Below are 16,270 nucleotides of genomic sequence, written 5' to 3' on the forward strand. Positions count from 1 at the left end.
TCTCAGGAACCATAATCACAAATAAATCATTAAACACACACACACACACACACACACACACACACACACACGCAGGAACCATAATCACATGACCGGAGCACAGGTGAAGAGGGACTGACTGCACAGGCCAAAGGAGGAAGGAAATGCAAAGATAAGAATAAAATGCAGGGGCTGGAGAGATGGCTCAGTGGTTAAGAGCGCTGGCCGCTGCTCTTCCAGAGGACCTGAGTTCAATTTCCAGCAACCACATGGTGGCTCACAACCATCTGTAATGAAGATCGAAATCTGATCTCTCTTCTGGTGTGTCTGAAGACAGCAACAGTATACTCATATAAATAAGATAAATAAATAACTGGAAGGAAGGAAAAAATAATAGCAAAGTAATCAGAACTCTGAAAGAGATCAATGAAAATAGAAACCAGCTTTGTAAACTTCGAATAGATGTGGGAACCCAGAAAAAAGAGTTGGGAACACACCAGGGGCCCCACCTGTGTCAGGATCTGCATCACAAAGACAAGCAAGGAAACACAAGAAAGTTATATCTATGCTTCACAAACAGTATATGTTTGATTTCAGACCCCAAGACAAAGGGCTGAGGTGCATATTTTACATATCAAAGCAAAGCCAGCATCCAGGTTTTCCAACATCGATCAGTCCCTACCTGGCATACTCTGACCTCAACCCTGACCTGAACTTTCAGCCCAGGAGTGGGACTGCCCTTCCTAGAGGCTCAGCCTCTCTCTCTCTCTCTCTCTCTCTCTCTCTCTTGCTCTCTCTCCATGTACAGCCTGTCTTTCTCTTCCCCCTTCTCTCTCCCTTCCCATGGTGACTTCCTAGGAGCCAGTGAACTCGCCCGAGAGCAGCTTCTCAATCAGCCTGCGTTTAATATACTCTAATCTGGCTCGAACTGGCTCGTCTCACCAGTGGAGAGATAACTTACAGGTACATAAACACCCTCAGTGAACATGAAGTAAATGGAGCCAGCGGTCTGATAGGCTTGTCTGGGGATGTGAGGGTGTCTTACAGCAAAGGGTCTCCGTGCTAGAGAGACTGCTCAGTAGTTAAGGGCACTGGCTGCTCTCCCACAGGACCTGGGTTCAATTCCCACCTTCCCCCAGCACATGTCACTCCTGTCTTACCCAGATTCCATTTGAATTACTGAGCATCCTCCCCTCCCCTTGATTTCTCCATCCTTTTCCAGATGAGCTGTCATGCCCTAACCCCAGGATTCTTCTGAGAAAACCGTGGCCACTGTGGAGATCGTTTATGAAGACGCAGGGGCTTCGGGTGTCAAGCTTTATGAGGAGGGCTATGCCTACCCTCCTCCATGCCCTGTATCCATAGAAACCATCTAGGGCAGAGGGGTCCAGCACCTTGACCTCCCATCCACCCACTCCAGCCATGGTAAGAGACCACAGCTCTTCTGAGCCCTGACTTATCAGACCGTGGCCTTAAGAGCTCCCCTGCAGAGGCCCACAGACAAATGTGTCCACCACCCATTGCTCGGTCTCCCTCCACAATCCTGTTGTGTTAAACTCCTCCCTGTCTTATCAATTTCTTGTTGTGCCTTAGGTTTCTTTTTTCTTGATTTTTCTTATTAATTTATTCATGTGTTTTGCTTGCAACTAGGTCTGTGCATTGAACCCAGGTCCTCTTGGCCAGCCGAGTTCCCTGCCCACGGTTCTCTTTCTGTTGTTGGAAGTTGACTTCCCAATTCTAATCCCAAAAGCAGTTCCATAGGCCAACTCTCTACACCCAGCTGTGTCTCCACTGGAAGACATTTGCCACCAGAGGTCCCCTCTCTAAAGATGCAATCTCCCCACCAGGTGCATATTGCTCAGGTTGGGGACAGATAGGAATAGGAGGATGACTTTCTAGAGAGGTGTACTGATCCACGGAAGGTTTTCAGAATAAGCTTCTGACATCTATCAGGTAGACAGACACCCCATGGAGAATTTATCCTTAGGCCTCTGACAAGTGATTTAGTTGTCTTTCTTGGTCTGTTCTTCGTGGAGTCCTTGTGAGACGAGAAAACAATACAAATAGAAAATGCTTGACCCGTGTCGTCCCTCCTGCACTAACACTACGGAAGAAACAACCTGAACATTAGGAAGTAACAGCAAAGGGGACTACAGCGGGCTTACGGGATGCTGGGTGTGGTCCTGGATCTTCACAGCGGTGAATTCATTATCCCTCATACGATCATTTTTAGGCTGGCAAGGTGGGTCAGTGAGGGAAGGCACCTGCTGCCAAGCCGACACCCTGAGCTCAACCCTAGACCCCTCACAGTGGAAGAGAACCCACCCCTGCAAATTGTCTCTGACCTGTACATGTATGCTGTGGCAAGCGCTCTCACATGGGCATGTGTGTGTCCACATACAACATGTGCATGCGCACACGTACACACACACAGATAAAAATGCTGTCTCAAAAGGCCTCTTCTGAGCTGAGCTAAGCCCCTCCCTCTCCCTCACAGGGCAACTCCATCTCACTACAGTTCAATGTCTTCCCTCAAGTTACAAGTTCAAAAGCTGCCCCAGGTCTGCTTCATGTAGATGGGAGACCAGGAGGTGCCACTGGCTATGTCACAGGAAAGGATCAACTTCAGCCATGCTCTGCCGCAGTCCCGCCTCCAAAGCCCGGGACAAACTTGGGAGAAGCCAGTAATTCCACCAGTTTATCTCTTAGGAGTGATCATCACCTATGACACAGTGCCTTCTGTGACGAGGCGGGTCCCTCAGGAGAGCCTTGAACCCCCTCCTCAGATCAGCTCACCTCAGAAAACACCTGAGACAGACTTGATTATGAATACCCTCAAGGTGTTAATATTTACATAGGGAAGGGGAACTGAGTAGAAGAATTGGGAGACTTAGTGGGGTGTCCTGAAGATGTTGGGGGCATGAAGGCATCATCAGGAGTCTGAGTCTCCTTCTCAGCGTGGGGTTCTGCCCTCTAGTGCCGACCTGCAGAAGCAATCAGAACCAGGTGGTGAGAAATGCATGATGTTGCAGCACATCCAACCACTTATGTCTGTTACCACCCAGTGCCAGAGCCCTCAGACACCAGTGATGCAAAAAAAAAAAAATGCCCAGCAATCAACAACTAAGACAAAGGAGCTACCTCTAGCCTGCCCTCAACAGGCTATAAGCTGCTTATGTAAGCAAGCACCAGTGACTGAACATATACCCCCACCCCTTCTGAGGACCACTGAGCGCAAAGCCCAGCAGGAATGTTACCTTCCGGGTAGGTGGATCCAGGGAGAGGAATGTAGCCTAGAAGAAGAAGATACTTGATTATACCAGCCCTTGTGGATGAGGGAACTAAGCATTCTCCAGTTCCTCACCATGGAAGATGGGAGTTCAAATAAGAGAATCAACCACGGACAGGACGCAAGAGAGACTGGGAGAAAGAGGAGGACTGGGGAGGACTGCAGAGTGCTCAGGGGATCACTCACTGGAGGAATGAGACTTGCGCCATCTGAAGAAGCCAACACAGAAGATGATGATGCCCAGGCCCAGGGTGGCTGCAGACACAGAGACCTTCACCGTCTGGATGGGGGACAGCCCAGGTGCTGCAAAGTAATGGAAGAGGTCTAAAAGTAATGTCTACAACTTAGTCCCAGGGAGCCTACACCTAGAAGGGTCAACCACACCATTCACTACTAGAACAGGGGAAACTGTCTTCCCAGGGTTACCGCCCAGTTTCTGCTTCCCCCTACCCTAGTGGAGCCTCTCAAGGCGTTCTCTGTGGGTTCTCCCTCCCCAGGGTACCTTCTCCAGCCACCAGGGGTTCCTCACTCCCTGTGGCAGGGCTGACTCAGCTCTGAGCAGCTTCCTACTAAAATGCCTCCTTTCCAGGCCTCCAAAGTTCCGAGGTATGAATCCCCTAGAGTCACGCTGCCTGTGTCTCCCTTCAGAATTTTCTTCCATTCCACCCTTCAGCCCTTCATTATCCTACTTGCCAGAGAGCTGTTCTTGCTCCGAACTATACCCAACCTGGATTCTTACCCCAACATCAAGACAGCACTCTCACCAAAGGAGCCCCTTGTATGCCCTACAAAGGAGACCTACCCTGAACAGTTCAAGGGCACATGGGTGTTCCGCTCTCTTCTTGTTCCCCCTCTGTGCTAGCTAGTTCTGCGTCAGTCTGACACAGGTTAGAGTCATCTGAGAGGTGGGAGCCTCACTTGAGAAAGTGCTTCCATAAGATTGGGCTGAGGCCAGCCTACAGCAAAGGGTATTTCCTTAATTAGTGATTGATGGGGGAGGGCCCAGCCCATTGTGGGGAGGGCCACCCCTGGGCTGGTGGACCTGGGTTCTATAAGAAAGCCAGGTGAGCAAGCTACAAGGAGCAAGCCAGTAAGTAGCACCCCTCTATGGGCTCTGCATCAGCTCCTGCCTCCAGGTTCCTGCCCTGCTTGAGTTCCTGTCTTGACTGTCTTCAATAACGGATCATAATGTGCTGGTGTAAGCCAAATAAATATTTTCCTCCCTAATCTGCTCCTGGTCATGGCGTTTCATCACAGCAATAGAAATCCTAACCAGGACACCATCCTCTCCCAGAGACTCACTAGAACCAACAGCAGACACAGCATTCCCCACAGAGGAAGGTCTGGCCTCCGTGGGCTGATGAGGACCCTGCTCCCTGATCTTCCCTAGATGGCCTTTCCTTTCTTTCTTCCTCTCTTTTCAATAATCTCCACCTTGGTATGTACCACCTCCCATTACCTTTAACTAGTCCTAGGGTTCTTTATTGATTAGACCCTTCACACATCCACCAAAGTGTCTACCAGTCATGGCTGCACTATGCCCTAATGCTCAAAAAAGCTGCTCAAATTCAGCACAGCCCTATACCGAGAGGAAAACCAGCCCCTTTCTTCTTCTGTCTGCTTTACATTCTCAGTTCCCAGTCCTGGCCTGAAAGATGACTGGATAGTAGGAAAACTAGCACAGGGAATTCCAGGACTTTGTTCTATCAAATCTGCACACTTTCGGGGCAACAATCAGGCTGCTCTCCCTCCCTCGCACTGATGAAAGGCAGCACAACTGCAGAGCAATGGCATGGCCTTTAGTCTGCGACCCTCAACGGGATCCTCCAGACTCACTTCCGGTCCCAGCATCCCCGTCTCTACTACATACCACGCGCCCGTGCATGACTCACTTCCTCCGACAAAATACCCATTTCCCTTTCCCAAATATCCATCTCCCTTTCCCAACCACCAACATCCGAGTTCCCACACACTTACTCCAGTCCCCGCGGATGGGCTCAGAGGTCCCGCTGTGCTGTACCACACAGGTGTAGACGTCCCCATAGGAAGGGGTTAAGGCTAGGTAGGAGACGGTCTGGTATGTCCAGTCTCCGTTGGGCTGTGCCGTCTTCTCCTTGTTGCTGTGGGAGGTGACAAGCTGCCCATTCTTCATCCACGTGATGGCCACTTCGGCTGGATAGAAGCCCCAGACGTAGCAGGCCAGCATCACGGACTCCCTTGTGTTAAAAGGAGCGGTTTGGGCCACTCGGACAGATGGCGGTCCTGCATGGGAGAAGCATTTATGGTTGGAAAGGAAATCTTGTTTCATCCTTTCAGAAATGTCTGCAGCCACCCACTGAAAGGAGAAATAGAACTGACTCCTGCCTCTCACATAGCTTCTTCGTTTCCTCCTTCCAAAGTCATGTTTGATCGCAATTGGTAAACGCCCCGTCTGAGCTGTGAGCTGTCTGCACAGTATCTGTGCTTATCTTGCATGGCCACAAGCTTGTGTGTTTTCTAAGATGGGGTCTCATACACCTCACACTCCCTCTGAGGCTGGGCATGGTCCTAACTCCTGGTCTCCTGCCTCATCCCAAGTGCTGGTATTACAGGTGTGTACCACCATGCCTGGGGATGAGGTTACTAAGACTACCATGTTCTACCAGCTTATCCCCCCAAATGATCGTCCTGCTCTCCCCTATCAGAGTATTTTTGAGCAAGATTTTAAGTGAAAATCCAATGTATTATGTTAAAATACAGACTCTCGGGCTGGAGAGATGGCTCAACGGTTAAGAGCACTGACTGCTCTTCCAGAGGTCCTGAGTTCAATTCCCAGCAACCACATGGTGGCTCACAACCATCTGTAATGGGATCTGATGCCCTCTTCTGATGTGTGTCTGAAGAGAACGACAGTGTACTCATATAGAGTAAATAAATAAATAAATAAATAAATCTTAAAAGAAATACATTCTCTCTAGGCTTCACTCAAGGTATTTTCTTCCTGTCTAGAGTATTTACCAGAAACTTGCATCTTCAGTAAACACCTTGGCCAGGTGATGCTGAAAGGTGGCTCAGAAACTGTATCTTATGACACTCCATTCTGACCTATGGAGATCTTCAAAGTTTATACAATGTTTCCAAAGGAAGAGAGACAGTACTGGAATCCCTGGAACACCATCAGATCTCCCCACACCTGCATCCCTTCCAAATGTGGAATAACAGAATCTGAGCTAAAAAATCAGGGACAAGCCAGGCTTGGGGACCCAAGCCTGCAACTCCAGCTAACTGGAACACTGAAACAAGAGAGCTACAAGCTCAAGGCCAGCTTGGGCAACCTGGGGAAAGCCTGCCTCAGAATAGATAGTAGAAACGGGGCTGGGGCATGTCTCAATGGTAAAGCATTTGCTAGGCATGTGCAAGGCCCTAGGTTCAATACCCAGTAATGGGAAAAAATATTTAATTAAAGTAAATAAAAATAAGAGGCCGGGCGGTGGTGGCGCACGCCTTTAATCCCAGCACTTGGGAGGCAGAGGCAGGCGGATTTCTGAATTCGAGAGTTCGAGGCTAGCCTGGTCTACAGAGTGAGTTCCAGGACAGCCAGGGCTACACAGAGAAACCCTGTCTCGAAAAACAAAAAAAACAAAAAAAAACAAAAAACAAAAAACAAAAACAAAAACAAAAACAAAAAAAAAAAAAATAAGAGACGGAGGCTGGAGAGATGGCTCAGTGGTTAAGAGCACTGACTGCTCTTCCAGAGGTCCTGAGTTGAATTCCCAGCAGCCACATGGTGGCTCACAGCCATCTGTAATGGGATCCGATGCCCTCTTCTGGTGTGTCTGAAGACTACAACAATGTACTCACGTGTATAAAATAAATAATTTTTTTTTTTTTGGTTTTTTGAGACAGGGTTTCTCTGTGTATCTCTGGCTGTCCTGGAACTCACTCTGTAGACCAGGCTAGCCTCGAACTCAGAAATCCACCTGCCTCTGCCTCCCAAGTGCTGGGACCAAAGGAGTGTGCCACCACTGCTCAGCTAAATAAATCTTTTTTAAAAATTAATAATAATAAGAGACAGGAACATTTTGGGGAAAGTCGTCGGGGGATTTCTGGCTTGGATCTGAACCCTGGCATGCTGTGGCTCCTGCTTCAGGTCATTCAATTCATTCTCACCATGTCCTCCGTCCTCCAGTCCACCTCAATTACCACACTGCTCCCTCCATGTCCAGCCCCCTCTTCCAGGTCCACACTGCCTCCTCCTGCCCAGGTATCAACCCCTTAGTGCTCATGCACCTCCTTGTCCTCTGCCCTCCTGGCTGTGCTCCCCGACTGCCCCTCTGCTCACTTGTTCTGTGGGTTAGCACATTCCAGAAGGGCTGGGTGTGCATGGCGCAGTCCTTAAGTCCATTGTGCAGGCGCTGGATCAGGCTCTCTACTTGGTTGAGGGTATTTGAAATTGCTTCAGCCAATTTAAACAGCACCCCAAATTCACAGGGGGCTATTTTTCCCACTTCTGGATCCCAGCAAGCCAGCAGATCTTTGTTGAAGGAAATACAGTATGTGAAGTCCTTTGGGGTTCCATCATCATCCAGCAAGCAGGTGCTTTCCACATGAGCCACAAAACCACCTTGAGGAGCCAGAGAAGAGAAAGCAGATCAGAGTCTGCATGGCACAATTGCAATATGGCCTCTGCCCATAGATCCCGACACCAAGTTCCTAAAACCCTTATGACTGCTTACGGTGGGAGTAGATGCACTTTCTGCCCTAATACCTAGTCTTTAACTTGGTTGCTGACACAGAGCTCCCAAGCCCTTGGAACTGAGTGACCACAGGTTCTCTTGCTCTAATGAGGTCAATTATGGCAGAACCCTGGAATGGGGCTTGTCAGTGGAAAGATGGAACCATCTTTAGAATCCTGAGACTTAGATCTCCATCCTGGAGCAGCAGGAAGGGAGGCTGGATTACAAATAAATCTTGTCTATTTGCTAAAGCCTATTTGAGACCTTCCCAGTCCGTGAACACACTCATATGCTGGGGAGCGGCACACCCACCTCCAACGGGGCAGAAGCTACCGCACCTGGGCTCTTTCTGGACATCATCCTATGAACCCTTTGTTCTTTTAAATATTCCTCATGGGGAGAGAGATGTGGCTGGGTGTTTAAGAACATATGCTGATTTTGCAGAAGACCAGGGTTTCAACTGGAGCACCCACCCCCAGCGGCTCCCTGTACCCCAGTTCCAGAGAGTCTGATGCCTTTCTGGCTTCCTCAGACACTACACAAATGTAGCATACTCAGATAAGCAGGGCTGATAGCACACACACACACACTCAGAGACACAGAGAGAGAGAGAGACAGAGAGACAGAGAGACACAGAGAGATGGAGAGACAGAGAAACAGAGACAGAAACAGAGAAGCAGGGGAGAGAAACAGTTGGGTTTTTTTTTGTTTTTGTTTTTGTTTTGTTTTTTTTGGCCATTTTTTTTTTTTTTTTTTTTGGTTTTTCGAGACAGGGTTTCTCTGTGTAGCCCTGGCTGTCCTGGAACTCACTCTGTAGACCAGGCTGGCCTCGAACTCAGAAATCCACCTGTCTCTGCCTCCCAAGTGCTGAGATTAAAGGCGTGCGCCACCACCGCCCGGCCGAGAAACAGTTTTAAACTCTGGCAGTAAATGAGCAATAATGGTCTATTTGCACAGACTCTGTGCCCTCTCTGTTTTCCAAGCCAAGTGGCTCTAACTCAGCCAAGCTAGACAGATGTTGTGGTAATCCTGGGACTTCCTACTTGTGCTTGAGTTGGGTGCGGGAATTGAGCCTGGGTCTCTGCAAAAGCACCCAGTTCTCTTCATTACTGAGCCACCCCTCCAAAGCCCTGACACTAAATCAGGCCATCGTTTTCCACCTGCAGTGGTCTTAGGTTTTGAGGTAACAAATTTAAATAACTCTGTTTACCAGGCCTTTCCTAGCAACAAACAAACAAACAAAAAAAAACACCACAGAAAAGACATTTTAAAGTTAACCCCACTTTTCTACCAATACATAGGATGTGATTGACTCCCACATCCCCCAGAGATTTGGGAATGAACTTGAGATTCATGTACACATAGCTGGAAACAATTAGCACTCATTCTCCTGTATGTGAGACCGGATGACAAGGGGGGGAACAGCCCAAGATTCCCGCGTGGCGTGCATGGCTGTCTACCCCAAAACAGACTTCAGAACAGGTCATTATTGGCAGGGAGATAAAGGGTAAAGTGAGTGTGGCTGACACACTTGTGATACCAGCACCGAGGCAGGAGGATTGCCATGAGTTTAAGGATAGTCTGGCCTTAAGGCATGAAAGGGACAGACAGACAGACAGACAGAGAAGAGGGAAGAAGAGGAGAAGAAGGGAAAGGAGAGAAAAGAAACAGAGTCAAGAAAAATAGTCAATCTTGCTCTGTGCTGGAAATATTTTGACTTTTGAGCACTTATCATGCCAGACACCGTGTTAGGAACCAGGACCCAGCAGTACCCAGTCCTAACCTATGTCCCAGCAGGGACACCCATCACAGAATCTATGAGAATGGCTCATTATTTAAATTGCTGTAAAACACAGCCCACAGGCCTGGAGGAGGGCCATAGTAGGGAGACTGGCTAGGCTGGGGCACTCAAACCTGCTAGCAAGAATGAACATGTTTTACCCCAAGAAGCAGGAGAGAGAAGGTTCTGGAGGGGACCTTACCTGCTCCCATACAGCCCAGACTGAGGGCCAGCAGCAGCAGCCAGAGTGCAGCCATGTTCCACTCTGAAGATGCAGGAAGGTCAGGCCCCTGGGCCACCTAGAGCAGGGGCCTGGGGCCTCTCCTGCTCCAGCCTGGACAAAAGATCTTCACACACTGAGGTAAATATGGTACCTGTTATTCAGGTCCCTTGCTCCTTGCCACTGCCGATGTGGCACCAGGTCACTCAGCCCCTCCTTAGATCCTAAACTTGCACCCACTAACTCAACCAAATCCCGGGCCCCAAAAGGAGTGGTCAGATTAGCTGGGTAGGCAGGTCAGACCAATCACTGCGTGACTCAGCCTAGCATCATCAGTTACTAGGTAAACCTCATTGTGCCTTGGGCTTTAAGAACAGGACTTTGGAGGTGGTTTCCTGAGGTCCCTGGGGTTAGTCACTGAGGCATTTCCAGGATATACAACCCTGCCCTGCCCACTGGGTTGACTTTCTCCTCTCACACACTTCCAAGAAAACCACTTCTACACAACTCTCTTCATCTCCAAAAGAGAGGTCACCTAGAAGATAGTGCATACACCCCTGGTCTGTCACTCAGGAGGACACAGGTAGCAGACACAAGACCATGGGGAAGGAAGGAGGTACAGAGAATGTATACCATTGCCTTGTGTCAGAGCAGGACAAAAAGACAGAAAGCAATCTGACCTTAGAGAGCAGGGGCCGGCCTGGAAACCCCATTCCTTCCTGGGCTGCTTACCCAAGCCTTGTTTTCCTCCTAGGCTGTCCGAGCTGCTTTGGGAGCCAGGACACCCTAAGCTGCACACAACCATCTCTAGGGTGGCTCCATTGAAGCTCTTGGTGAAAAGCTGACCTTGGACCCAAAGCTCAAGTGTTTCCCCTTCAGAGTCTCTGCTTCCCCGAGCATGTCTCCAATGCTCCGCTCTGTTGAGCTGATCTCTGGATTATGAAGACACTACAGTAGAGATGGGGCGCCCCACTATTCTCCCGGGAAGGACATCATCTACTGGCCACACTTGGGTATGTATGCACATGTGCACACATGTTCCTGTATACAGGTGCTTGTGTGTGTATACAGGCATGCACACACCTATGTGCAAATGTGTGCAGAGGCCACAGGAACACCTCCCACCTTATTGGTTGTTGTTGTTTGAGACAGGGTCTCTCACTGACCTAGAGCTGGCCAAGAAGGCTGGGCTAGCTAGCTGGCAAGCCCGGGACACACCGACTTCTGCCTCTACAGCAGTGGAACCACAGCCGTGCACAACCACAGCTGGCTTTTTTTTGTTGTTGTTGTTGTTGTTTTGGTTTTGGTTTTAATGTGGACCCCAGGGATTGAACTCAGACACTCAGGTTTGTGTAGCAGGCACTTTACTAATTGAGCCATCTCCCAGATCTTAGTGTGTGTGTGTGTGTGTGTGTGTGTGTGTGTGTGTGTGTGTGCTTAGAATTCAAACCAGGACCTCATACACAATAGGATAGGTTTTAAAAGTCTCTTCCATCCGACTGTGAACTGCACACCTGATAGTTTCTTCAACGCATATAGAAATCTTAAATTGGGGGGCTGGAGAAATGGCTCAGTGGTTAAGAGAACCGACTGCTCTTCCAAAGGTCCTGAGTTCAATTCCCAGCAACCACATGGTGGCTCACAACCATCTGTAATGGGATCCGATGCCCTCTTCTGGTGTGTCTGAAGACAGCTACAGTGTACTTAAGCTGTCTTATATACATAAAATAAATAAATCTTTAAAAAAATCTTAAATTGACCACATAAATACACACACACACATACATACACACATATATACACACATATATACACACATATATACATACACACATGCATACACCCACACTCACACACACTCACAGACACACATGCATACACCCACACTCACAGACACACATACATACACCCACACTCACAGACACACGGACATGCACACACAGACACGCACACTCACATACACACGCGTGCCCGCGAGCCCACACACACACACACACACACACACACACTTCATCCCCGACTGGGAAGAATCCAAATAACCGAAGTTGGTAACACCTCGGCTAAGAAAAAGGGGAAGAGAGGAGCTACAGTCACCCCACTCCAAACGCTTACTCCACCCTCCTCTGCCCCCCAACCCACTCCACCACCACCCCACCTTCCCACTCACACACTCGCTCATTTGCAGAGTTCCGTCTGCTCTAGGAGTCACAGTCTCTTCTTCTACTTGCGGTTAAGTGACTCCCAGCCACCAGCCCCTTTCCTCCCCGATCCCACCCCACCCCACCTCACCCCCACCCCGCCCCACTCCACCCGTGTGCCTTCCTGCCCTTGCAGGAATCTGGTCTTGATCCCCCTACTCTGAGTCTACCACCCGCAGCCCAGAGAAGGCCTTATGAGAAAAGGCCTGCTGAGCCCCCCGTGCTGCACTCTCCCCATCGTGGGCGTGGCCACAGCAGTAAGACTGAGTGGAGTCCCCTCCTGAGTCTAGCTTTCTGCTCCAGCAGTCAAAGGAGATGTGAAACCTCTTGAGACACCACAGGAAGCCGTAGGAGAAGATTTCACTTCCATATTCATGTGAACATGGACGGAGGGTTTTAGAGTCAGAACGGAAACCCCAGAGACCTGTGCTCAGCAAAGCGGTTCCTTCTACACACCACACACACACACATACACACACACACACACACACACACACACACTGACCGCGTTTGTTTACTGTTTTACTAGCAATAGGATCCCCAGCCAGGGTCCCATGGGACATTCTTTGAAGGCCACTACATGAAGACCCACACGCTGGGTCCTCATCTTTCCTGCCTCTCCACCCGGCCCGGCTCCCAGACGCCTGCAGTGGGCTAACACTGAGGGTTTGTGCGAGCATTGTGGGGAATCATTTGCCACAGCTGAGAAAGATGGGATCTCTGTCCCTACATGATCCTATCTGAGGCCAGGTAGGAAGTGGAAGAAAACTTGACATCAGGGCTACTTGGAGGGAGGGAAGAGCGCTCACCACAGGCATGGTGGGCAGGGCATCCTCCGTGGAGGGGGCATAGAGGCAGACCTTGCCTAGCAGGCTGCATTCACATGAGAGAGGAAGGCACTATCATCTAGTTCTGGCTCCCCTTAGCTCCCGAGTCTGGCAGTACTGGGAGGGTTTGTTGGAGTTCCACAAGGGGAGGGGGGTCATTGGAAACAGAAACGGGTGTCAATATTGATACTGTCGTTGAGTTGGCATTACAGGAAGTCGCAGATGTGGCCCTGTGTTTTCTGTGGGAGTGTGACCTTAACCATATGCGTTTCTTCTAGGCATTTCCTAAATTCATTCCATGTAAGCTCCCAGCTTCCTCTTCTGGACAGATGGTTTTAATTCAAGGCCCCATTTTGTGACAGAAAAAAAAAATGCTGGACTAGCCAATCACTTGCCCACAGTGGCTCTCACAACCAAAACTAAATAATTCTATCCATGGAATCAATTGTATGTAGATGTCACTGGAGACTGGCCAACTGGAAGGCCTTTGAAAGGCCTTTTTTTTTTTTTTTGAGACACAGCCTCACTATGTAGCCTAGGATAGCCTTGACCTTTGGTGATGCTCCTGCCTCAGCCTCCCAGATGCTGGGATTACACTTGTGTACGACAATGCACAGCAGAAGGTATTTTCAGCATCTATCCTATTATCCTAAGTTATTTCACAGAGTATCATGTTCCCAGAAATCATAAGAAAAAGCTGAATATACAGTTTTTAAAATGACAGAACAGTGTGGTGGAATCCCGAAGGCCCAGAGCTTGGGAGGTGGGGGCCAGAGATGAGGGATCAAGGTCATCTCAGTTACATGAGATTCTGTCTCAAGATGACAAACTGACAGAAATGTCTGACTCAGTAACAGAGAAAGAAGCCTGTGGAAAGGCGTTCAGTCTCACGAGCAAGACACAAAAAGCCAGCGCCACGAGATCCTGCCAGCACCCACCTCGTCACCAGCGACTCTGGTGTTAGTGGGGACAAAGGCAGCTCTAATAGCTGCTCTCTGACCTCTGAAGAAGAAATTGCAAGCTTGTTGTTCAAAAAAAAATTATTATCAGGAAACAAGAAAGTGTCCCTTAGGAAGTTTGTTTTTTGAAAATTCTAAGAAAGATAGACCCGGGGCTGGGGGATGACAGCAAGAGCGGAGTGTGGGATGGTCCTGCAGTTGATTGACATAGGAACGAGCCGCAGAGCAGACAGGCATGGCTCCATCAGGGAAGAATGAGGAATGAGGGCTGCCCAGGAATGGGCTTACTGTGGGCTACCATCTGTGCTCTAAAAGGTACCAACCACATCCAGGCAATCCCAGCACTTGGGTGTAAGGGGCAGGAAGACCAGGAATACAAACTTATCCTTAGCTAAATCGGGAGCTCAAGGCCAGCCTGGGCTACATGAGACTTTAACTCAAAGAAAAAGGAAAGAGAACACCAGGCTAAAGACAGCTTTTGGTGCTTCTAGGTAAGGAGTCCTAGAACCCTCCACCCTAATACACTCAACCTTATCCAGTCTCGAAGCTAAGCAGAGTCGGCCTGGCTCTTACTTGGACGTAAGAATGGCTGATGATAGAGCAAGCAGGATAGTGCCTGCCTGTAATCCCAGCATCTGGGAGGGGTGGAAGTGGGGAGGAGGGATCATCTCAGCTACACAGCAAGCTAGAGGCCAGCTGGGGACGGTATGACACACATATCACTTGATGGGTGAGCATCTAATCTAAGCCTATCTTCTAAGGCCCAGAGAGTGGACTTTGCTAGAGCTAAGAACAGCAGGTAAACATCTAGAAAAGTGCCACATCTTTAGTCCCAGCACTTGTGGGACAGAGGTAGTACATTTCTTGTATGTTTGAGATCAGCCTGGTCTACATGGTAAGTTCCAGGCTGGGCAGAGCCATACAGTGAAACCTTGTCAGTTTTCCGTTTTGATTGGAAGGAAATCACTGGGTACGTTTGAAGTAGAATAGGAACTAGGAAAATGTAGGAAGTGGTATAGACCAAATACACCAAGGTAAAATGAAAGAGAGAATGAAATTCATTATAATGAAAACAAAAGCATCTCTAAGGGGGAAAACCAAACACTGGAGATAGAGTCAAAGGCGTAACAGGGGGCTCAGCGGTTCAGAGCACTGTGTGCTCTTCCAGAGGACCTGGGTTTGATTCCCAGCATGCCCGTGGCTGCTTACAACCTTGTGTGATTCCAGAACCAGAAGATCTGATGCCTTTCCCTTGCTTCTGAAGGCTCCAGGCATGTATGTGGTACACACATATATAGACAGGCAAAATACCCCCCACTCATACAAGTTTTAAAAAAAATTGAAGGCAGCAGAAAGTTCCTGACGTCACTAAGTTCTGTGGCTCTGCAGACAGTTGATGACAACACTGTTATCCTGCCCTTCTCCATGTGAAACTGCTATCAACAGTCCCCAGGTTAAAATCACAGAAGGAGCCGGGTGGTAGTGGCCCACACCTTTAATCCCAGCACTTGGGAGGCAGAGGCAGGCGGATTTCTGAGTTCGAGGCCAGCCTGGTCTACAGAGTGAGTTCCAGGACAGCCAGGGCTACACAGAGAAACCCTGTCTCAAAAAAACAAAAAACAAACAAAAAAAATCACAGAAGGACTGAGGTGCTGATTAATGGTGGAACACTTACCCAGCATGCATGAGGGTCTGGGCAGATCGCTGGACTATTAAAGCTCTTGCCACACAAGCATAAGGAACAGAGTTTGATATACAGAATCCACAGAAAGGCCAGGAAGACATGACAGGCACTAGTAATCCCAGCCTCCTAAGTCAGAGAGGGGGCAATGCTCCAGGCAGCCTGGCTAGCAAGACTAGCCAGGTCGGTAAGCTCTGGGTTTGAGTGAGACACTCCGTCTCAGTGAATGAGATGGGAGATAAACGGAGGATGGAGGATTCCTGGTGTCTACCTCCTACAAGGCTGTGCACCCATACACATGCAAAAAACATCACGAGAGTAAGTAAATAATCGTTAGGTTTATAACAACTCTACAAGGGAGACCCAGCTGTTACCATCCTTGACTGAAAACTGACACGAAGGCACAGAGACAGTAAGTCCCTCATCCAAGAGCACACAGAGGAACTGACAGTCATGCATCCCCGAGGTCTTTATCCAGTACACACTCTGCTCTTAGAAATGACGTGGTCCAGGGGAAGAGCCAGCGCCTGGGAAGAACTGGATGATATGTGTCCCTTAGACTATGATACGATATGAAAAACGGAGATGGTTTTGCCAATACCAAACTAATTCTATGAATTAG

General features: G+C 49.0%; 1 protein-coding gene across 1 annotated transcript; it reads right to left on the reverse strand.

Moving 5' to 3' along the window:
* Window positions 1-2,664: 2,664 nt before the first annotated feature.
* LOC114638113 (class II histocompatibility antigen, M beta 1 chain) lies at window positions 2,665-10,280 on the reverse strand. The gene is made up of 6 exons (XM_028786480.1): window positions 9,966-10,280; window positions 7,590-7,871; window positions 5,246-5,530; window positions 3,455-3,571; window positions 3,237-3,272; window positions 2,665-2,963 (listed from the first exon to the last, which is right to left on the reverse strand). The coding sequence occupies exons 1-6, from the start codon at window positions 10,018-10,020 to the stop codon at window positions 2,953-2,955; spliced, it is 786 nt and encodes a 261-aa protein (XP_028642313.1). The 5' UTR covers window positions 10,021-10,280; the 3' UTR covers window positions 2,665-2,952.
* Between the last annotated feature and the right edge of the window lie 5,990 nt (window positions 10,281-16,270).

This window comes from Grammomys surdaster, unplaced genomic scaffold, assembly GCF_004785775.1.
Source record: "Grammomys surdaster isolate TR1022 unplaced genomic scaffold, NIH_TR_1.0 125504, whole genome shotgun sequence".
Lineage (NCBI taxonomy): Eukaryota > Metazoa > Chordata > Mammalia > Rodentia > Muridae > Grammomys > Grammomys surdaster.

What these genes read in the sequence shown, in the direction of transcription:
- LOC114638113 (XM_028786480.1), bottom strand. Translation starts at nt 10,020, where the DNA reads ATGGCTGCACTCTGGCTGCTGCTGCTGGCCCTCAGTCTGGGCTGTATG. An exon ending in TCTGGGCTGTATGGGAGCAG is followed by an intron (nt 7,872 to 9,965) that starts GTAAGGTCCCCT and finishes TGGCTCCTCAAG; the next exon opens with GTGGTTTTGTGGCTCATGTG. An exon ending in GCCCATCCGCGGGGACTGGA is followed by an intron (nt 3,572 to 5,245) that starts GTAAGTGTGTGG and finishes ATTACTTTGCAG; the next exon opens with CACCTGGGCTGTCCCCCATC.